This window comes from Haemorhous mexicanus, chromosome 9 (genome assembly GCF_027477595.1).
Source record: "Haemorhous mexicanus isolate bHaeMex1 chromosome 9, bHaeMex1.pri, whole genome shotgun sequence".
Classification (NCBI taxonomy): Eukaryota; Metazoa; Chordata; class Aves; order Passeriformes; family Fringillidae; genus Haemorhous; species Haemorhous mexicanus.
Genome location: NC_082349.1, coordinates 11006909 through 11030971, shown reverse-complemented (window position 1 = coordinate 11030971; position 24063 = coordinate 11006909). Strand labels below are relative to the sequence as shown.

The following is a 24063-nucleotide window of genomic DNA, read 5'->3' as shown; positions in this document are numbered from 1 at the left end:
ATGTTTCCATGTGTCTTTGGCTTTGAGTTGTTTGTGGGCACTGCTTTACAGTTGTTGCAGAGTAGCAAGCTTGGAGCAGAAGGTCCAGGCTGTTCCTCACATTCTGAGGCTTTGTATCACACTTCCCAGTACTTTGTGAGGCTGTGTCATCACCTTGGAGAAGCTCTGCCCTGTGGCACAGAGTTTGTTTGGCCTAAGCAGAGAAACATCTGCTATCATCTTTCTTCTGGAGTTTTTAAATTCTTTTAGATATATTTGGTATCTCGGTCTTGGAAAAACTCGAGTTTAGGACCAAGGCTGCAAGTGTGATTGTCATTATGAGGAAACCAGAATGGAAAGCCAGAAGAGATAGCTGGGTTGACAGTAGGATGTTGTGGTGGTAGGAATTTCATAAATGCCACCTCTGACTGTTGCAGTCTAATCTGATCAAGCTGTAAATAATTGTTTTCTTCCAGGATGGGTTGAGGTCTCCTAGTTGGCAGCAGACTCTGCAGCTGACACAATACAGAGCAGAAGTTGTTATTACTTAGGAAGATCCCTAAACTAAGAACTGCAACAGTGGGTTGTGGGTGCATACCTTTAATTTGGCCAGGTTTGTGACTTACCTCTGCTCTGAGTCAGCTTCAGCAGCTGTTAATCATCTTTGTGTTTCCTCTGTCGAGCACAAGGTTATCTGTGAAGGAGAGAGAGGAATTGCCTGTTCTCCAGTGCCAGTGAACATGGCAGGTGTGGGGTGCTCAGTCAGCCCTGAGAGGGGACAGGTTTCTGAAGTGACTGTGTGTTACCTGAGCACTGTGCATGGAGAGAAGCAGTGCAGAGACTTGGCAGGAGCACAGCCTGATTCCTCATCAGAGCAAGTTGGGAGGTGCTGCTTTGTCTTACTCTTGGGAGCACCTGCCTCTGCAAAGCCATCCTGCTCCCTCTGAGATAACCAGGTGCTTGGGATGGCCACCTACATTACTGAGAAACTGTTGGTAGCTTGCAAATGGGCATAATTGCTGTCCAGACATGAGAGGCCAATGTCAGCAGTGCTCTTCTGGCACTGGAAGGGTAGCACTGTCTCCATTGGGTGTTTTATGGGCTCATAAGCTCTGGAACAAGCAGGTCCCATGAGCTCCCACGCTGTGAGCCCCTGGAGCAGGAATCTGTTTGACAGTTTATCCTCTTCTGCCATGTCTAGTCTCGTATTTTCTTGAATTTTCCTTACAGTACTTTCTTTGTTTTGAACTGACTCAGATTCTTTCTTTTGTGAGCTGTTTTGCTGGTGCTGTGATCTTTATAAGAGATAGCAAATACTTTGTTTACTGTAAGCTCTTGTGCAGTAATTCATGTGGTTACACCGTGAAACAGAGAAGTCCTTCTGGAGCTTGTTTCCACACCCACCCATTCATCTGTGCCCTTCTCCCCATTTTCAGTACACGGCTTCAGCATGTCACGTTGGCATGATGTCATACAAAGCCAGCAGATTTGTCATTAAAAGCCTTGTCATCAATAGATGACTGTTTGTATTTTCTGCCTGCCTGAAACTGTTTTATACTTACTAACCCAGTAATTAAGACTGTGCTGCCTTTGAAACAGGTTGGTTTCAGTGCCCCACCTTTTCCTCGGGCAATTACAAGGCGGTGCCAATGTCGAGGGGGGTATTCATTAGCCTGGATGAGACTTGGCTCTGCAGCCGGCTCGCACAAATGCACTCCGCCCGCCACTCCCCGCATGGGCGGTAGCCCAATACTGGGGAGCCTTCGGAGACCCTGAATTTGGGTAATATTTGTGGCGCACCTCTTTAGGGACTTGTGTAAGAAGGATGCAGAAAGAGAGCATTGCCTCAAAATGGCTCTTTGTGCAGCTTCAGTTGAACCTGAGCAGAGTGATGTCAGGGTTTTCTTATCATGTAAAGTGATGCCGTTCTTCTGGGCCGCTGGATTGCTCGGCTGCTTTTGATTGTCTTGAGGTAATTGAATAGCTGTGCTTTGTAACCTGTGCTGAAGGAATCAGGGCTGTTTATTCAGCAAACAGATGTCCTGCTTTGTGGTGTGCTCACAGTGTTACTGGCTTGCGTCTTTCATTAGTAAATATTGCCAACTACCCAGGCTATCGTCCTTGCGCTGATAATTTTGCATTTGCAAATGTGCTTCTGTGTCGCAAAGAGAGATTTGGAAGCTTGCAAAATTTGCAAAGTAATTCCTTTGATCCATCAGGAAAGAGGCTGTCAGTAGACAAGGGTTATCCCTGCAACATCCTGTGCTACAATGCATCAAACCACCGTATCTGGGCAGGATCAGTTCAGCCCTGGTGACGTGAACTGGGTGTGATCCCAGCCTGCCTCACCAAATGGATAAGGAACATGTGAAATAGCTTTTGGTTTGTAAATCCTGCTCCTGTGCAGTGCTGACCGCAGTCAAGCACATTTATCAGAGATCTCGCTGCCCTCAATCCATTTCCTGGCTTGTCCCTAGCACCACACACTCCTGAGTGGTTTCAGATAGCTGGCAGAACTGAAAACAAAGCAGCTTTGTGTTTTAATCATCCCTGCCGAGACCCTAAAATTGATGTTGATCTGGAAGTTCCTCAGCCGATGCAGGCTGGCGGCAGCCAGTGGCCCAGATAAGCCATTTCCAGCCCTGTATGGGGATAAGGCCCAATATCTCACTTGAAAGGAGTTGAGAGCACCCCTTCCAGTGGGGCAGTGGTTTTGATAGATTGTAAGAGATTTACCCTCGCAGCTGTAGCTGTAATGTATAGAAAAGCTACTTTTTCCTATTTTCAAATTATATTTGGTATCATTTTTTAACTCTCCCTCAGCAGTCTGAACAATTGGACTCATGATAGTAAGCAAGCTTGGCTTTTATAGGAAGAAGAATGTGACAAATAACTCCCATAAACATGTTTACAGTTTGCACTATCATTTCTAAAATACCATTTCCTACGTTGACACAGAGGAAATAAACAGTAGTAGGGGAAAGGTTTTACAGGTGCCAAGTCAGGATTTGATCCCCCAAAACACAACTGCTTGGCTGCAAGAGCAGTGAGTGCTGTACAGTGTTTTTGCTGGTAGCAATTTGATATTCAGCTCCTCCAACTTTTCTGTCCTGTGAGAGATTACAAGTTTTCAGCAAAATCCTGGGGGTAATCCTGGAGGATTCAGCTGTCAACAGCTGTGCTCACCACAGACTCCTCTGCAGGCCATTTTTGCAAGCAGCTGTTATCTACACACCATTCCATGCTGGGGCTGATCCATGCTTCTTGTAAGACATAAATTGCAATTGCCTCTATGTCCCTTATCATCACTTGATATTTCGAGTGATGCAGAAAATAAGGATGCACCAAGGGGTATGTCTCTCACAGCAGCATCCTCAGGAAAGGTAGTTTTCTGGGGAGCTGGGGAACAAGCCATGTAATTGTAGCTGCTCTAAAGGAGGTCTCCACTCCAGTTTGGGGCTGTGGGAAAGGTTTCTTACCTTAGCTTTTCCCTTAAAGTTGAGAAATCTTTGGCACAAAAGAGCTGTATGAGAGCAGGGGTTAGTTTTCTGTCACCTTAGAAAGAAGATTAGCAAAGGGAGCTGTCAAGTGAGAGGAGATATCCTCTGCCCATGCTGTCATGCTAGATGCCAGAGGGACATTCCTGTCTCCTTGGTGACTGCTGCTAGCAAGACCTTAGCCTGGTTGTGGATTTTCTAAGTCTCAGTTTGTAACTGCAAAACCCACTCGTTTGTTCTTTTCTCTCTTTTTGTTTCCCTCTCCTTTCCTCCTCCTTCTCTCCTCTATTCCTATTTTCCTCTGTCATTTCTGCTGCTACTGCTCTAGTCTATGGAGGCAGTTAGAGCTTGCAGTGCCCCCCAGAAATCCTGTTGTGCCTACATTTTGCTTGCTCTAACTTAATTTCTACCTTCTGAAAGTACCTGAAACCCAGAAATAAAAACCGGTTTCGATGGTACGCACTTGAAAGCAGATTCATAGCCTGTTCTAATGTGCAGTGAAGGCACACTGGCTATCCTCAAATAAAACCAACTGCTGACGACCTCATTTTCTCAAATAAGAGTATCCTCGTATTGGCTGGAATAGGAGGTTGGCTATTACTGACAAGCTCCGTGTGCAGACAAGTTAGTACAGAGAGCAAGGGCTGAAAGGAGCCGAGGCATGACTGAGCCTCATAATTATACCCAGATTAGACTCGTGCCTGAGGGCAAGGCACGGCAAGAGCAGCTCTGAACTGCTCTCGTGGTCTGTAGTGTTTGAACGCAGACACATCCCCTGCCGCCCCAGTGAAGTCAGCAGCGCCAGGCCCGCTGGAACGCAGCCCTGTTATCTCTCCAGGAGTGCTGCTGACGGGGCAGGCGTGGGCTTGTTCTGGGCTGGGCTCTGCCGTGTGGCCAGCTCAGGTTTTCTCCAAAGCCACACTTTGCCAGGAGGGATTTGGGGGGCTGCCAGAGCCACACAATGCAGGGGAGACCTGGAGTGGTTGAGGCTCCCCATTTCATGATGGTACAGGGACACCTTGGACCATCTCTGGAGCAGGTGCTTGTTCTCCTCTTGAGCTATATCCCTGGATGTTCTGAGCTTGTCCCCAGCACGTGTTCCCTGAAGCTACCACGGAACTAGCAGCAGGTGAACTCCAGCCTCTGGGTGTCTGAGGTGTCATCAGAGACCAGCTGTCAGATTTCCCTAGGCATCTCATCACACAGTGATGTGACCTGGGACTACAGCCTTCTGGAATCACACTGCTGCTCTTAAACACCAGTGCTGCCTCTGTGTTTGATTGACAAGGGATCAGGCAAGTCCTTGCTTGGTAGATGCAGGCATGCCAGCACTGCTTGCTGGAGTTCTTCCAGGCATGCACAGAAACTGGGCTGTACCAGTGCTAGCCCAGGAAACGTGCTGTGGCTCTGACTGTGAAGGATGCACCATTTCTCTACTACTGTCATATGCCCCAATAGTTTTGGGGCTTGTATGCAGTTAGGGAAAAGACTGTGCACTGCATGAACCTTGCATGGCTGGCTCTGCTTGTCTGTGTCCAGCAGGGCGTGGGGTGTGGGTACTGAGGATCATCACCACCAGGTGATGAGCCTGTGCCCTTCTGTTCAGCTGATGAGTGCCCAGTGTTCTCACCTGGGCTCTGCAATGATTTGGTCTTGCAGGGGGTGGTTGGTGTGGAAGCAGCCTTGTATTTAACTTCAGAGTGTAGAAAAGGCTTGAGCCAAGAGTTCTAGTACAGCAGAGACAGCTTTGCTGCTGGGTGTTTGTAATCAGTGTCTCTCTGTTCCTCTGTGAAGTCAAGGTTAGATGGTGTGATTTCTACTGGTCTGTGGCTCATCACAAACTGCTAATTTTGATTGAACAGTCACTCCAGTGCAGCAGACTGGTAGTGTACCTGTGGATCAGACACTGTGAAGGACTCTGATCTCTCTCCTGTCTGTGGTCAGGGATCATTGCAGACAGGAAAGAGATTTCATGTACAAATGCTGGTTTGTTTCAGGTTTGCTTTTAGTTATGTGCTAAGCCTCTGCAGACTTTGGATGAAGTTAACTGGGTGATACTTAGCTCAGTGCATTCTTTGTAAAATCTTGTGCAAACCAGAAAAGATTGTCAATGGTAATCGTGGTGATTAGATTAGATCACTTCAGGGTTTCAGCCTCCCCAGAGTAAACATCTGTTTTCAATACCCTAAATGGCAAGGTGCTGCACTATAGGCAAACTTGGCCTTCCTTAATCCAAGGGACTGTTATTATTTACTGCTTTTTCTATGTATCTTCCTTTGCTTTTAAGTCTGTACTGTGTTGTACTTTTGTATGTACCCTTCTTTTGTTTCTTTTCAGCCATGTAGGAGTATACATTGTGGTTGCTCAGTATTGAGTGCTTCTGTTGCTTGCTATTGAATGCTGGTGCTGGTGTCATTCCAGTTAAGCTCTATGTACCTTTTGTCTCTGAAAATCAATGGAGAGCAAATTTAAAAGGAACTAAATTTCATAGTACCTTTCATTTAAAAAAAATATAATTCCATTTATGTTTGCTCATGATGAGAGAGGTTCTCAGGAGGTCGATCTGGGAGACAAAATACAGTTTGTGCTTTTAATAAACATCAGGAGCCTTTTTTCCCGTAGAAAACCTTGAATGCTTCATAGTCACTCTCATCTAAATTATATTCCCAGGCTTTTTTCTTTCTAGCAGCTGTTGCCTTGTGCTACAGTCTTGATGTGCAAACAAGTCAAGGATCTTGGGAATTCTCTAGAGATCTTAGTTAGACATGTGCAAGATTAGCCACCACAGGCCGTGTTCGTGCTGCAGGTGTGGCAGTAGAGGTAGAAGGAAGCACCTGAGGTGACCTATTGCTGGTATCTTCCTGTGAGTAGTACAGATGTGCAGTGATAGCAGGAAAAATCAGATTGCACAAGTTCAGACTCCTCTGGGACTTGGGAAGATGCTAAGGTCTTGTTTGTTTAAACACTGCAGAGAGCTGGGAGCCTTGCAGAATCGGATTTGCCAAAGAAGAAGTTTGCTTAAAACAGGGAAAGAAGAAACATACTGAAAATAATTGAGTTTCTGGTGCTTTAAAAGCTTCTTAATGTTCTTCAAGTTCTTTTTTTCTGCAAAAGTATGTTCTTTTGATTGCAGTTCAGGCTTAGCAGAGTACATTACATCTTGCCACAGAATGAATAAGTGAGCTCAGTTCTGCAGCTGCTATTGAATGATGATGTTGGAGCATGCCTTGGCTTATCAGTGAAGGCTGCCTAATGTATTCTACCCAGCCTACCTGAGCGTGCTCTGCAGCAACAAACCAAATTAACTGTTTTTCTACCTACTGTATGAATGATTTCAGCAGTTAAGGGGGTGCTTTGTTTCACAGTATTGCTGTAAGCCATGCTAGAGCATGCACTGGCCATTTCTTGCTCGCCTCTGTTGCTTTCTACAGCCCAGAAAATGCACTAGGAGCTTGCCACAGCACAGTCTGGCCAGGCAGCTCATGAGCAGAGTGTGGCTCATTAGCTTTACATTCATTAGTTTCTAAAAGCCTTCTGAATCAGATTTTGAGGCATGGGGAAGAATTTGCAGTCTGTCTTACCAATGTGGCAGCATGATGCTAGTCAAAAAAAGAAAAAAAGGGCCTCTCTGGACCTTTCTCAGGGCTTTTATTGTTTAGTTGTTGTTTTTCAAGATGCCTCAAACTCTTTGGGGTTTTTTTTGGGGTTTTTTTGTCTGTTATCTTCAACTCAGTCCTCCCACAAAAAGTCAAATACCTGCTTTTACTGAATTATTAACAACAATGGATGGAGCTTATGTATCAATGAAAATTATGAGCATTTCCCAAGGCAATTGATTTAAATGGAGTTAAATTTAGTGGAAGCTTCTATTGGTGTAATGAATGCTCATTATAGAGCCTAATGTGCTTTAAGGGCTTGATAACCTTCTCAGTAGGGAAGTCAGGCTGCTGTTTTCCAGCAGAGGCACAGATGCTGTAGGGTGGCACTGCTGTCACTGCAGTTGTATCCCATTGTTAGGCTGGAGTGTTTCTCTTTAACCTTGTGTGTTTTTTCCTCTTGCAGAAGACCACCTCCCAGCTGGCTTCCCAACCATTGACATGGGCCCGCAGCTGAAGGTGGTGGAGAAGGCCCGCACAGCCACGATGCTCTGTGCTGCCAGTGGTAACCCTGACCCCGAAATCTCCTGGTTCAAGGACTTCCTGCCCGTCGACACTGCCACCAGCAATGGGCGAATCAAGCAACTCCGCTCGGGTAAGGTAGCGAAGCAAGTAAGCCTTCCCAGCCTCCTCACTCTTCCTCCCTTTTCTCTTTACATGCTGCTGTTATATTTTCACTGAAATGCAATTCTAAACCCAAATGTCAGTTTGCTCTGAGCTTGTTTCTTTTACGATGTAAAAGCAGTTTTTGGAGCTGATCCTCTCTGGCAGGATATCGTGGCTTGTTAAAATGTCTATTAGAGTGGACGTGCCTTTTGGAACATCACCTGGATATCTTCTTTGGTAGACCGTCTTGATATTGCCCCAAATCCTTGGTAGGCTCAGACATTTCACTGCCAACTCAGTGGGTCTCAGGTGTTTTTAATAGGAGCACAGTGCAAATCAGGATAATGACATACTGGTTGAGATTTTACAATCACTGGTGATACGCAACTTTACTCCTTCTGCAAGACAGTGCTCTGCTTTCCATTGAGTTCATTGCCATCCCTACTATGTGACACCACAAGCATAAAAAAAATATCCAGAAAGCAGCAATTCTGTGGATTTCAAAGGAAGATGGACACAGTTTTGAAATATACCATTTATTTTTGAGTCTTTTATGTGACTTCTTGGGGGTAGCTAAGAATGCACTCATTTTAGCAAGGAATTCACTTTTTCTACTACACTGTTCAGTCTCCCAGGACTGTAAGGCCCATTAGAGAATTAAAGAAAATAAAACATTGCTTTATTCACTGATGAAGTTGAGCTCCACAGCGTGAATTAGAGTGGCTGTTTAACAAGGCACAGCACAACTACACAGCAGCTTTAGTCTGGGGAAAAAGCCCCCAGTGCCCTACACAAAGTACAGAAGGGACCAGAGCTGGAACAACTTTCGTCCGGAGAGGTCTCATGCTTAAATATGAAGCAGACTGCCTTGCTTGGCCATGAATATCTGTGGGTACTCAAAAGCTATTTATTACAAGTGCTGCTGCCAGGGAATCACCATCTTCTAACCAAGGTGAACATCTTGAAACGCTTCTCCATAGCAGGAGCCTTCTGCATACATTTGATGGTGCTTGGATGATAAGTAGGTTTGTACTTGGAGGAGTGGGTAAGTGAGACATCACTCTCAGCAGAAATAGAACCCAGCCTGACACTCCTGATCCCACCTTGATGTACCAGTGAATGCTAATTATACTAATGCATTTATAGTTTATGAAATTTCCCAGTGACCTTTAGCTTATCTCCCCCACAGCATGGTTTAATCTTGATCTGTTTGTGCTGGAAGAAAATATCACACTTGTTAATTATTCTGAGAAGCTTTAGGAAGCAGCAATAGGAAAGTGCACATGGATGTGTTTCACTTCGTAGCTGACTAAATCAGCATCAGAAATTACCATAAATGAGCAGCAAGGCAGCCTCTGATGCACTTGCTGTACATTCTCCAGCCTCCTTTTCACAGGCACTTGGCTGCCTCTCTACCAGCTGCTTCACAAGTTTGGTGAGATAGAAAGTTTAAAAACAAACTAGTAAAGCCTGTCACTGTGTCCAAGTTTTGATTCCTATTTGCTGTTCTTCAGCAACATCTCAATTGAATATTTCACCTGGGATTCAAACTCCAGAGCTGGCTACTTGCAGAAGACGCAATAATTACCAAGGGAGGTGTCAAGGGAACCTTTTAGAAATCAATGAGCAACACACATCCTCAGACTCACAAAAGAAATTGATTAGCTCTCTAATGTAGCATGGGAGGTTTCTACAGTTCAGTGCAAGAGACTTCCAAATATGAATTCAAAGTTTTTTTTTCAGGGATCTGGTGCTATAATGCCAAGATTCACCAAGGCTCTGCTCCACCCTGGCATAAGTGGGGAGCATGAAGTTTGCAGCTTCTCATGGACAAGAGATTCAACCCCTGTTTGCATTTGTGGTTTTTTTTCCTGTATTTGTAATGGGCATAAAGTAGAGCCTGCACTTTTGAAGTGCCTGAGTCCCACTTAGGTGACTGCAGTGCCCTGTATGAGCAGTGTGATGGCTTGGGCAGTTTCCCATTCACTCTGCAAGGTGTTAATTGAGCTCTCCAACACTACACCATAGTTGGGCAGAGTTGCTTTTCAAAGAAAAGAGTATTTAAATAGATACCTCATTATATGGTAGAGTTTAATAGTTTGCAAAGTCTCTGCTCCATTAAGATCATATCTTATAGTCAGGCTGGCATATCTGCATGAATGTCAGTTTATACTATCTCAATCTTAATATACCCTCATTTAATTTCGTTTAATTAAAACCCAATAAAAGCAAGACCAGATGTAATATAGTTAAAATAGCTGCAGCACATTGTGAGCCCAGTACTGTGTATAGAGTGTCCGACCTTCAATGAGTACATCATATATTAGTATTCAGATGTACCAAATATAGGGCACGAAGGTCAAAGCAGCTTTAGAGTCTGATGCAGAGAGGGGACTGAGGGATGATTCTGTTTCTTCAGGCTCCTAGCATGGTATAAATAGTTAGAGGTAAAGAAGCAGCATGTTTGGGAAAGGTGCTCTCTTCTGACACTCACAGTTATGTAGGCTGGCAGTGCTCTGGGGGCTTCAGGCAGGTCTTTGAACTTGCATGCAGTCAGATCATGTGCCCCAGGGGGCTCTGAACATCAGTTTCTAGAGTTCTGTTCATCTTCTGTCAAGGTACTAGAGTTTGTGGTTTAAGACATCCAAGCCACCATCATAGGCTTTTTTAAGCCCAGCAAACTGTTGTTTTTGTCAGGAGCAAATGAACAGTTTATAAATCTGCCTTGTATCCTACTCTCCCTCTTTTAGTAATTATATCTCCATGTGTATGGATGCACTTTCCCTATTACACCTTCTGACAGCATAACTCTATATTTGGAGGGTTTTTAAACTATTTCTTACCATTGCTTACTTTTTTTCTTCCCAACTAAAGCTTAATTCTGTTTTAAGTCCAGTTCTTGGATAGTTTTGCAAGTAAATGTTAGGCTAATAGCTACAGAGATGAGAACACAAATAAATAGAGGGTTTCAACTCTATTTTCCTAGATCAAGGCAAAAGCAAGGTCTCTGACTCATGCTGGTTGTAGCAAATTCTCTCTTGTTCATCTTGCTAATACTTCCCACCTCTTTGGGGAGGCTGCTGTTCTGCAAATGCAGTGACTCAGGACAACTCCCTGTTCTCCCCCTGGGGTGTGTAGCTTCACTCACTGCCTCTCAGTCAGTGACATAGGATCTAAGGCCAGCTCTGGGCTGAGAAATCTCCCCAGCATGCTAACACATTTAAAACTTGTTTGGCTGAACTGATTTTAAAACGTCCAGGCACGGTAGTATTGCAAGTGATGACACACATGAGTTCTGGCAGCCAGAGTCAATGCTGCACCTCTAACCATGTTTTAAAATCAGTTAATGATGTGGTGGAAGCTCTCTCAGTATAGATCAGATTGTGCTGATGCTTTACAGTTCTTCTGTACAGATTCTTGGATCAGAAGCTCCTAAAGGACTTCAAAGCAACTCAGTTGGAATTCATACTCTCAAAGCTCTTCAATGTCGCCAGTGATTTTCATAGCTGAAGAATTGCTCTTCCACCTTGCTCTTCAGAAAACCTATGAACAAAATGTCAAATTAGAATAAATAGCTATTCTGACTGTTAACATAAGTTTTTGCCATGTAAGGAAACACCAGAAATTCAGAAAGCATTATCTTTTGTCTAATAGAGAACTTGGTATTACAAAAAGTATCATTCTCTTTTAATCATTTTCAGTTAACTCAGTTACAGAACCATGCCCTAGATCCTGGTGCACCTTCCAGACAATTAACTGCAAGTAAAGTATTGAAGAGGACTCTGCAGGTGGCTTCAGTCACTCTCTGGAAAAGTGAAGGTGCCTCTAACACAGAAGCAGTTTGAGCTAGTTCACCATATCACCTTGCTGCATTTGGGCTCTCAGAGTTAGCAGCAAGCATTTTCATTTAGGTTTGATCCTATCAGTAGAAACACAACTTACTTGGAAGCAAAAGGAATACCCAACATGCACAGAGTTAACATGCAGAAAGAGGTGGTGCCTCTTTGTTCCAGTGAAGTGGCCATGATGTCCACATCCTGCTTCACTGATAATACCCAGTAGTCCTAGTATCCAGCAGATGTTCAGCTCTTAGCAAGGAACAGCTTTGAGTCCAGACATCAGATAGGCATTGGCTTGGGACAAGATGCAAGGACAGTGTAAAAGAATGGAGATTGGGTGGTTTTATCCAGAAGGATCAGGGAACCCACACAAGATGGATGCTCTCTCAGAAATGACCGACTGGAAAAGGGTTGAAGCATTATAGTGGCCAACAACAGCCAGTTGACACCTGAAATTTTGTCTCCTGGAAGACCGTAACTGCACGCCTGGGTGTTGCTGTGTGAGGTGCACACAGCAATTGTGGAATACCTTCAGACTCGTGGTGGCATCTGGTGGCAAGTAGTCTTTCACTTTTGAAAAGACTGCCCCATAACCTATGCTAGGAAGTAGCCAAAAGCACTGTCAGAGTTCCCTGGGATCCAGTGCTGCAGTGCTCTAGTGCTCAGTTGCTGCTAGCGCGGGCCCTGGTTTCTCTGCTGATGTTGCTTTGGAGTGATTTTTTGGTGGTTTAGGATCCTACAAGGAAGTGGTGTGTCAGTAAGCCTGTGGTGAGTTTGTCAGCAGAGGGAAGTCCCTTCTCCATCAGAATTCTCCACAATGGGAAATACTGATGCAGATAACCCCAGGGGGTTTTCCAGTGTATCATCTGATGTTTTTCCTTGCTTTGGGTGTCTGACTGGATGCTTCCAGTACACAGAGAATATCAGGGCCAGCACTCATTCCTGACTGAGGTGAATGTAGGGGGTGTTTCTCAGTGTCTGGTATCATGAAGAGGAAGTAAACTCTTCTTCCTTACGAGTGTTTCAAACCTTTCAAACACAAGGAACTGGGTTTGAAGTTTGATTTTGGGGTGCCCTTTGCATAAAGCAGCCTGGTGATCACAGGACACAAGTGGGCCTCAGTAACCTTTGGAGTGATGACACCTTCATCTCTTGATGAACTCTATTACGTTAGCACTCTGTGGCCTGTGTGCTGTGATTTGTCCATTTGAGGGACACCCTAAAAGGACAGCAGCCATATGATGTGAAGAATGAAGGGAAACTTCAGTTTGTTCCTTCTGGATGAGGAAATTGGGTTCCAGCTGAAAAGCCTTGTGCACACTCTGTAAACAGTGTCCTCTGAGTGAAAAGTGAATGTCTTAACTTTGCAAAGGTGAGAGACACGTGGAACAAACACTGCAGTAAATACAGCAAGCCTCTGTGTTGGTCCCACAAGGTTTGGATGCCATTCAGAAGCTAGGAGGATTGGGATTTAATTTTTGAAAAAAATTAGCTGGCCACATTTAACATTTTAGGGAATCTGCTTCAAGTATGCAGTTGCTTCTAGAACTCTGTATGGACAATTGCATAATAGAGAAAAGGTTGAGCCTCTGCAGGGAGTAGATAAAAAGATTTCCTGCAAATCTTTTCAGTTCTAGGACAGAGCAACAAACCCTATTTCAGCCAGATAAGAGATAAGGAAGTAATGTTTTCGGCCCCTTGGGCTTGTACTCAAAGTCTTTGCATCATTCCCATGGGAAGTGACACATGGTGGTGATGCTTTTCTTAACTCTGAGAATTGGAAGGGATGGGGTGGGGAACACACAGTACACCAGAGTGGGAATGCCCTAGACCAAATAGGGCAAAACTATCACTTGGCAAACTTTCCAAACAGGCAAAGAGAAATAACCCTGTTTTCCATGGCTGTGCTATTCCATGCAAATATCTCTGGGTATAATTGTTCTGTTAAGGGTAGCAGTAGTTACTAAGATATATAAGTAAGCAGCAAATTATTATTCCAAGAGAGAGATTACCTACAGCTTCAGTCTCTGCAAGATTTTTCCTGATGCTTCAGTCATGTCTGGATAGAAGGCATCAGAAAATATAATGAGACATGGGATAATGTCATCTTGGCAGAGGAAAAAGCTAAAATGAGTAGTTTGAGTTGCACTCCTTCTTCAAAAAAGGGACTCTGCCTAAAGGAAGGGTAGTTAGAAAAGAAAAAGAATAAGTATAAATATTGTAATTACTTTTTAAGAGGCAAGTTAAATGTGCTTAAAATATGCCTTCTTTGTATTTACAGAAATTCTTTTCTGTCTTTCTTTCCCATTGGGTGATCATTGTTGTGGATAATGGAATGAGCTGTAAATCTGAGATACACGACACTCTTGTATGCATTCTGGTATTTATTAATCAATACACTGAACATGATTTGACACACTGTGTCCTGTTTAACCCTATTTTTCTGTCTGTTTAAACTCCTCAGTTTTCTTTGGTAAGTGCTTGGTATTCAGATCCTACAAATCTGCATAAAACCAACACATACCATGAACTGCCTACAGATTAAATTTGCATGAATCTCTCCCTTATACTAACAGCCTTCATATGTGCAAATTAAGACCAAGGGGACAAAAGTGGGGATTAGAAGGGTTCCCTGCCAATTTGCCCAGCTGGAGCTTCTCCATCATGCTTCAGTATTGATTGTACGCTGAACTCAAGACACTGACCAGTGGAGCCTCCACTTGCTAAATACCTTGACCTCATAAAATGAACCTTTAAAGATTATTGCAACAGGATAATATAACCTTACTCCCAGAGAAGCCCTCCTTATAAGATACTCTTCATTACAGCATGTAAAATTATCTCCAGTGCCTTATAAAGAGGGTAGGGATTCCTTTCTTCTGATAACATCCAAATTAGACAGGAACAACAGAGGTCTGGCTAGTGTGCCATTGTAACATTACCAGAAACCACTTCATTTCGAAATATTTCTGTATGTAAAGTTAATTCTGCATGACACCAATTTCTTTGCCAGAGGGAACCCAATGCAAGGGTTACGCGAATGTAGAGAATGACTCAAAACTGATTTATTACACTTTCCTCTTAGTTTAATGTCTTTAAGCGAGCAGATTTTGTCCCACTGGTCATTCTAACCTCAAAGCCAAACTGCACCGAGTGCCCGCAGCCATGCGCTTTCCACCCGTCCTGCCCAGCACACTCACAGTCACACAGCCCCAGGACACACCGTCCTTGTTCTGTATGAGGAATGAAGGGGCACTGCACCATCTCCCCAAAGTGTCCTCCATCTCAACTGCTTGAACAGTGGTGTGGGTGAATGCAAGTGGTGAGGCCAGCCAGCAGTGCCACCTTGGCAGCTTAGTTTGGCCCCTGTTTGTGAGGGTGGGGGTTTTAATGGCAAGATGCAGGGCTGGATGCTGCACTCCTGAAAGCAATAAGCTTTACTAACCTCCTGAGAGTGTCACTCTGACTTTTATTGCACATCAGTTTCTTTTTGTTTATTCCTGTCGCGCTAATACAAATTCTAGCTTTAAAAAAACTTTCTGCTTTTTAGTTATAATTTTCTTCCTTTCCTCTTTGTACTAATGCTTCTCTCTAATCTTATTTGCATTCAAATTACCTCACCAGGTGGTACACCGATCAGAGGTAAGAATGCTGAAATGTGCCTCCAGTTGTCACGTCACTCCATCTCCTGTCTGCCTTGTCCCTTCTCCTCCGGTGTTTCTCATCTCCAGCTTTTACTCTCAGTCCTAACTCTGCCAGTGCTCTCGCTCATCTGCACTCTCCCACTAGTGTGTTTATTTCAGTTGGGTTTTAGCGTGATTTCTTGTAGACTCATCCATTGCAATTTTGCACTGTTGAAAGGGGGTTATTCAACGGAAAGTTTGCAAAAGTTTGGGAAATACTCCCAGGCCTCCACCACAGGAGAGTTGACATCTCTCGCAGCTCCTGAAAGTCTCTGTACTTCCCACACAGTTGTGACCTTCTGAGGTCTTGTGTCTCAGGGGTTTTTAGATGGATTGGTTTGGTGTAAGTGTATGGAGGTAACGTTTTCACAAGAGAATAGTCAAATTCATCTGTGCTGCTGCTGATGGTCATGAAACTCTAAATGGAAGGAGGAAAATTCTGCAAATGTGGCTCTGGGATAAGAGGCACGTTTGTGTTCCTCATGTTTCTCTTTTAAGTGCACTCACCCTCTAATGTGATGGCATAGTGGAGAACCACTCACCCAGACCCAGCTTTCTGAGCTGGGCATTCTGATGTTGTTTTGCATCATTAAGGTTTATTTTAAATAGATAAATCAGAAGCATGTCTGGCTGTTTAAGCCCTCATTAATTAAACCCAGCCCTGGTCTGACAGCCCAGCCCAGTCTGGTGCACAGTCCCTGTAGTAGTTTTCACAGCCTGTGTGCACCAGTAATCACTTTCCAATTGGAGTGTTGTTTTTTCTAGCCTAACCACTCAAAGCTGTCTCTTTAGATTAACTTTAGTGTGTTAATCAGCGTTGTGCGCTAAGGCACTTCTGAATTCTCTTGTGATTTTGGTTACCCCTCTTGATTGACCTCTGGATTTCTTGACAGACTGACTGCTACCTATAAATCAACACAACCTCGTTTGTTCGGTTTTCCCCCTTCTCCCTTTTCCTCGCCCTTTTCCCTGAATCACTGCTGAAAGTTAATAATCTTATTCTTGGAACTGGTTCTGTTGCTGGGGTTAATGTTTTCAGCTCCTGTTAAGTGATTTTTGAGTAAATGTGAATTGGTATTTGATACATATTTGCATTAAGTTGCCTTTGTAGCAAATCTAGGTCAGGGAAGAAGACTGCAAACCTTACTTTTATATGAATGGGTTTACATATCTGTCATTCCTCCCTTTGGAGCACTGGAGATTGACAGCTGCGATGTTACAAACTCCTTAAAACTATTTCTTCATCTCCTGTTTCTACTGGAAATGCTAAAATGAAGTGACAGATGGAATGCTAACTCGCCATCCGCTCTGAGCTCGCGGCCGAGCACGCTGAGCGTGCAGCCATCCCAGGGCCTCCCCGCACGCTTTGCTGCTAGCCCGTCCTAGCTGATGACATTAGTGACTCAGCACCAGAACCACGTGGATGCTCCATACGTCCTGCTTGGGAACCGATGGCATCTCTGTGAAAAGAACCATCCATTTCATAAGTTTCCCGCACCCCCACCCCCTTCCCACCCCCGTTGGAGTCCTGATGAGGTATTTTAAGAGTGTTCTTGACATTATTTAAAATATATGTGTCCTGTTTGAATGTCAAATATGACATTTCTGTGAGAGCAAACAGAAGCCACTTGCTGCTCTCTGGCTTCTCCTAGAGGATTTCTGTCAGCCTGATGCCTTTTATTTAAAATGGAGGTCATTGAATTTCTAAAGATAATGACAGATTAGATGAAAGTGCTTTTATGATGGTGAGGTTGTGTCCATGTAGAAGTGACTGTTCTGCCATGTTCTATACCCAGCTGCACTCTTGTTCCTCATTAAGGTAAGTTTGATGCTTTGGAATACATTAATTTGGTCTGAAAGGAAGGGTGAACTAATTACTCTAAATGAACCCTTTTGGTAATAATGTCTGGGGGGAAGGGGTGGTTTTGGTGTAGTTTCATTGCTGCTGTGACTGTGTCACCAGGAGTTGTGTGTCTGGAGTTCTTGGGATGGTATCCAAGATATTTCTGTGTGAGCAGTGGCAAGCCCACCTGGAGGGAACAGTATGTGGTTAGACAGAGGATGACCTGAGATATTCTACCACACACCCCTCCAAACACAAGGAGATTTTTATCTACAAACAGACTCTTTTGACCTTACCCACACATAGTTGGTCCTTTCTGTCCAAGACATCTCTGGCTTCCCTTAAATGGGAGGAACTCCCATCCATAATTCAGAATTTCCATTTGTAGCTTCACTCTTTACCCCTCTGGGACTGATTGTAATTTAATCTTGAAATCGCTGTTTGTTCATCTGAAAGACATAGAGCTGGCAAATGCCTGTCAGATTAGGCAAGAGCTGGCTTCTTAAGGTGACCCACAGATAGTATCAGCAAATCCATGTTTAAGCAAGTTCTGCCCCTTTTATATTTTGAAAGTAGAATGTAAGATGTTCATTTCCAGCATCTCTACGCAATTTAACTCGCTCAGCCCTTTGTGAAACCTGGCTGCATGTTCCTGCTGTGGGCTGTAAGAGAGAGGAGAATGCAGCTGTGTTTCTAGTGGGTGCTGGACTGAGTAGACACTAGGTTGGATACACATGAGGAGGTAAAGAAATATCATCATCTCAGGCATTATCCCTTTCCAGTCAGATTTATTTGTTACTTTTCTGTCACCACAGGAAATATCAGAGGTTCCTATACATAAGAGTATTTCTTCCTTGCAGACGTCAGCGTAGCAGAGGTCTGTCTGAATTAACTTTAGATCAGCTCACTTGGGTGTCAGAAGCTGTCTGGGAAGCCAGGTAAACACCCGCACCAACTTGTGTATAGCTGTAGCTAAACCTTTCCAGTCCCAAGTGAACTGGTTTAAATATAGCTCCATTATTTCAACACTATCCTGCGAGCTGGAGCGGAAAGCTATCCAAAGAGATTAGAGGAAGCTAAAAGAATTTCGCTGTCTCTTTTTGAGGATGTGTTTGTACATTTGGTTGTACTTTGTGTATTATAGGATTTTCTTCCTGTTTCTTGAGCTTTTTCAGTCACCAAAGGAAAGCAAAAGAAAAACAATTTTAAAATGAGATCTGTTTGCAGGAGAAGTGTCAGGGGGAGGCTGGGTGGGGTAGTGCCTGGAAATGATTGTAATGCCATTTTTCTTACTGTCACATTCAGATTGACTCATGTCCCTTTAGAAGCACACAGAGGTGTTACTGTGCTTTTGACAGTGCTGTAGTTTTGCTTCTGAGGCAGAGTCCCCTGAGATTCCCTGTACTTGCTAGTGAGGGATCAGAGCATCCTGAAAATCTCCTGTCTAAGAGGAGGCCTCACGCTACTGAGAATGTTGGGTCTCCTTTCCTCCCTCTCTGCCTGAGTCCAGCTCCTGGCAGCAGTCAGGTACTATCAGCAGCTGCCTCTGGTGCTCAGAAGAGTGATTTCTCAGCAGTGCTGCCATCCAGAACAGGCCCCTTGTATGCCAATCCCTGTCCTCGGAGGCATAATAACCATAATGAACACTAACAATGAAAATACATTTGTAGTTACCTTGTTGTGCATATTTGGCAGTGCCAATAGCTTGTGGAGGCTAGGTACAATCCTCTAGAACAGCTGGGAGATGCTGCTGTTATAAATTACCAAAAATAGTGAATATGGGAAATGCTTATTTTCATTTTTAGTGACTCTCACATGGTTTGGTGTTTTTTCGCAGCTCCCACAGCAAGTGTTTGTTATCTCGGGCAGCAGCCAGGATGTCAGAGTCCAGCTCTCCCATTGTCGGGGCTTCACATTGTTTCTTTGTCCACCATATTCACATTTATGACTCCTTATTTGGTCTGGGATTGTCTCTGACCCTACTGCACAGCTCTCTGGATTTTATTAGAAAAATTCTCCTTCCCTAGGAGGAAATTTTTAGCAAAAGGGGTTGTGACCCACACCTGAGCACTTGTTGAAGAGGGAACTGGCTGAAGAGGGTGCTAAGAATACTGCTGGAGAAGTCAGGTCATATTTTTGTGAAAGAAGCTGATGGGAAGCAGGGGGAAAGAAATAGGGAGGGTTTTAGGAGAGCCGTGTGCTCTAGTGTGCAGGTGGGCTAAATTTGCCTCTTTGCTGAGAGGAAGGGCCCTGGTCAGGTAGCTGGATTCATTGCATCTGCATTACAAGTCCTTTCCTTAGATGAGTGCTGTGTCTGCAGCCTGGTTTCTCTGTCTCTTGGGTGCTTAGAGGAGCATTTCATTCCATGTCTGATTTTATAACCAGGGCAAAAAGTCAGTCCCCCAGTTGTGAGCCCAGAGGACTGAGGCTGTGAATGTCCTGGTAGAGAAAAAGAGCTGTTCCCACTGCTGGGGATGGAGCTCCAACCTGAATTGACACAGAAAAGCATTGCCCCAGGAGCACTGGTGTTTGGCTCCGTGCGGTGCTCTCTGGAAGAAGGGAGCAGAAGCTCCCAATGAGCTATGGAGCATGATTTCAGAGAGATCAATTTGTATGGCAGCTCAGAACCTTCTACATTTGGGTTGTCACTTGGAGAAGAGAGTGACAAGCCCTCCATGGCGCAACAGTTCCCAGCACTGCCAAAAATTGTCCCTTATCAGGATCTGCACGCTTTCTCTGTGCTGGGCACTTTTTAAATGCTTCTTTTAACCACTGTCACTGCAACTAATGATTCTGCCTGAGCACAAGTATATTTGAATAGATAAGTATCTTGGAAAGCTGCTAACAGGGCTGTTGTCTGTGCCCAAGTTAAAGAGCAAGACTAAAGGGAGAGGCTGGCAAGGAGATACCAGCACAGAGTAAAGAGGAATAAGGAATGTTAAATAAGGAATGCTTGTCAGTCAGCAGGGCTGACTCCTGCCCTCAGCCCTAGAAAACTCTGCCTTGTCACCATTTTCCCTGGCACGGGAGAGCAGCCAGGGGTTTTTCTCAGGAGCTGTCAGCTCTCTGATAAGCTGAGATGTGTTATCATGAGTGGGTCTGAGGCACAAGCAAGGCTGATGTGACATGGCAGTGTGGTGAGGAATTGTTCCCCTCTTCCTTTGGAGCCCTGCTGCAGAGGAGCAGTGGGGGTCAAGTGGTCCTCAGCAGGGACAGGTTTCACTCTGATGTGCATGTGCTGCTGCAGAGCCCCCCAAGCTGCCAAGCAAGCTGTTCACTGCTCCTCTGTGTGCTTGTATCCATGGCCTGGTGGTAGATGGTCCTCATGCATCCTCCAAAGCCCTGCTGCTGAGTGATTGCACATCAGGACTCAGCTGCACAAATGGGAACAAGGCGCCTGGCACGGGAGCACTGGGGGGGGTGTTCCATGTGAGAAGTCTGCAGTAACATCCTGTATGAACGAGACCTCACTCAGCAGCTTATGCAACATCAATCCCAAAGCAATGAATAAAAGTAAATCAGCCTTTCTAGCCCTGGTTTGCAGAGGCACAGAAGATTATGAGATGTTGACAGGGCTAGGAATAGAAATCAGATCCTTTGCACTTGTCAAGGCAAAGAATTCACTGCGCTTTTGAGCATCTTTGGATGCAGCTTCCATGAATTTCAGGGAAACATGCTCCTCAGAACTCAGCTCTTAACTTTCCTGTACTCTATGTGTCCTGTCCAGTCTAGACATGAGCCCTCCAAGAGATGATGTCTGTCTTTCTCTGGGATCACTGAACTAGGGCTGAGAGCATTTTATAGGAAGTTTCTTCCCAAGTCTCAGATGCATGTCTGTCTCCAGCTTTCTGATTCCAGAAATGTCTGAGCTTTTTAACTTTATTTATAGATCTTTATACTCTGAGACACCCTACACTTTCGGGGATCCATCACTTAGTTACAGGTTGTCCTTCAAGAAAGCCCCTGTAGCCCTGCTGACTGCAATCAGTTTACCATGATCCTTCCAGTTTCTGCTGGCTGTCAGTTATGCTGCAGGATCTGTATGTTTGTCTAATGATGATTTATTGCAGGACCTATTTTCTTTCTGTTTCAAATGAAAGGTTTGTGTTAACTTCCTTCTGCTCTGGGTTCTTGTCTTCCTCCTGACACACTGTAATTTGAATAGTTGTGCCAACCCAGACAAACCCAGAGTCCCTTGCCCAATGTCCCTGAGCAGTTTGTAGGCAGTTGCTGACACGTTGCATGTTTATAGTATGATTCTAGAAATTAGCCCGTGTTGACAGGCAATAACAAAATTTCTTTTGAAACTCCTCTCATTTTCTTCATTCTCTTTTTTCTTTCCACTGTTGAGGTCCCTAGAGATAAAAAACAGTTTGATTGACATTTAAGAGGCATGGTGATCATGAGTATAAAGGATAAAAAAACACCAGTGATATATATTAAATGGCTAAAAGGGTCATATGTTTATGGCAGAATTATCTGGGGATCTTAGTTTTTTTCTAGGCAGACACTGCTATTACTTGAAGCTGGCTCTGCTTCCAGACCAGTCAGTTGGGTTTTTTATTAAGCTTGGGTATATTTTGCAACAGACAGCTTTTCCCAGACAAGCTTGATGGAAGCACTTGGAATGAGCTCTGCAGCACATGCATGCCCAAGGAATGATGAGCAGAAATTACAAAGAGGGGTAATATATGGTGAGTTCTGAGAAAATCTTCCTGACAGAGAGCATAACCAGGCAGTGGCATCAATTCCTTGAGGAAGTGGTGAAAGACCTATCACTTGGCACATTTAAAATGGAATTGGACACAAGACAAGTACATTTACAACAGGGAACTATCCTGCCCTGGCCCCCAGGGATGCACGAGGTAACCTAATAGGTCTTTTCCATTTCTAGATTCTCTGATTCTCTGTATCTTGTCAATGCTGGGAAACTTCGTCCTGCTTCACTGTCTATCATGCTGCTGTCTGCTTGAAGATGTTTTTCCCGGACAGGATGTAGATATTCACTGTTTTTCACTGTTTTTCCTTGAATCAAGCAGCAGAATTCTGAAGGCTTCAGCCTGCGGGTGTCCAGAGAGTGCTGTGGCCAGGCAAGCTGGCAGGTCCTTTTGTTAGTAGGTGGAAAGACTTTTTGCAAACAAGCTTTCTCTGTCTAGCTGAAGCCTCATTTCCAGCACTAATGCAACAATAGGGAGGGCTCTGTACATCATTTTTATTATATGGCAGAACCCAGGGAAGTTCATTTTTCCCTATGACATATAGGCTTATGCTACAGTCTCAATTTATCCTTCTAAATAATGTAGGTGGCAGTGGTTGATTCACATTAGTTTTTCTTCTGTTCTGATGATAAGAAAAACTGAGTTTGACCTCTGCAGCTTGAACCAGCAAGAAGGGAGAAGGCAATTTCACCAGCTATTCTCAGTGCAGTTCTCAGTGGTCATTTTCAACCGTGGCAGGCAGAAATGAGTTCAGATCATTACAAGCAGAGAGGTTAACATTTTTTAGTTTGGTATATGGTTTGTGAGCAGAGTTCCCTTCTTGCAGGCAATACTAACTAGCAGAATCTAAGCACTTGGAGGCACTTAAAAAATTATTCCCACAATGCCTGGGGAAAGCAGGCTGAGCAGCAGCCACTTCAGTGTCTGGCCAGAGGCCACACACTCCTGCAGTGCCAGGTTGCTGTCATATGCATCCTTCTTCTTTCTTTCTCTTCATCTCCATATTTTAGTCTGCATATGGAGCCCAGTTAAGGGAGTTTAGATGTGACCAGTTGTGCAGTCATCTGTGCCGGGCATGAATTTGGATGAAAGGCCAGGCTGCCAGGCTGAGTGCTGCTGGACACCAGTGGAATGTGCTGAGTAGATTGAGAGAAAACCAGCTTAGACCATCGCTCACTTCCACATCACTGGTACTGTACAGGTTCCCCATGTCAATTACTATTCTGTATGCCCTGACAATTGCTGCCATTATTTACATGAGCCCCTCATGCATTTGGCACTTTGGGGATGGGATCAGATCATATTCCAAGGAATGTGCAGCCTGGTATAAACAGCTATTCCTGTCCCAAAGCTGGGGGAGCAGGCGCAGCTGGGACCAAGGGAGGGTGGCCTTCACATGAGCACCGTGCAGCAATGAGGTGTATTGCGTTGGTGGGTATCTTTCATGTCTCAGACTAACTTTTGAATGTTTTTATATTGTATATGATGAAATCTGAAAAAATACAGAGAGCACTAACATGGAAAAAAGTTGACGAAAGGCAGTATTTTCTCAAAAAGAGCTGTCTTTTTGAGACATCACCAAGGAAGAGTGCTGAGGTGGGAGGGATGGGATTCTGCCAATTTCTGCAGGAAGGTTGTAATTTGTTGAGTGTTTGCTAGGCTTTGTGTGGATCAGATAAGAAACAGCTACAGTTAAATGTGCTTTGTGGTTGCCTGTTTTGATTAAAGACTTATTAAAGGTCCTTTTATTAGGCAGGAGTCCCATATGAAGCTGTAATTAATATGTGTGTATGTGTATGTTTTCTTCCTTTTATTGAAGCAAAAAAATAGAAGTGGTTGGGATGGTTAGAAATAAATCAGTAATTTGTTCCCTGCACATTAGAAAAATAACAATAATCCATTTCACAAGTTTCTAACAGCAGACTGGGTACCTTTGGCTGCATGCTAGTGTCTTCTGGGTCCAGGGAACATCATGAAATATTTATCCAGGAGGATACCTTAAAAGTGTGGGGCATGCCTTTCCTTTTCAGAGGCTGTTGGTCTGATTACCAGATTTGCCATAACCTGAATTGTCTGTTTCATCTTGTTTGTGTACAGGAGCTCTGCAAATAGAGAACAGTGAGGAGTCAGACCAAGGCAAATATGAATGTGTTGCAACCAACAGTGCGGGAACCCGCTACTCTGCCCCAGCCAACCTTTATGTTCGAGGTAAGAGCAGCTTCTACCCAAGGAGGTCATTCTC

At 44.2% G+C, this 24063-nt stretch overlaps 1 protein-coding gene across 7 annotated transcripts in view; it reads left to right on the top strand.

Moving 5' to 3' along the window:
• Positions 1-24063, top strand: part of PTPRF (protein tyrosine phosphatase receptor type F) — a 375952-nt gene that overhangs the window by 261440 nt on the left and 90449 nt on the right. For all 7 annotated transcript variants that reach the window (XM_059854008.1, XM_059854014.1, XM_059854010.1 and 4 more), the window contains 2 exons: positions 7539-7727; positions 23919-24029. In XM_059854008.1, the coding sequence (XP_059709991.1) occupies positions 7539-7727; positions 23919-24029 (300 nt within the window). The remainder of the gene's footprint in view (positions 1-7538; positions 7728-23918; positions 24030-24063) is intronic.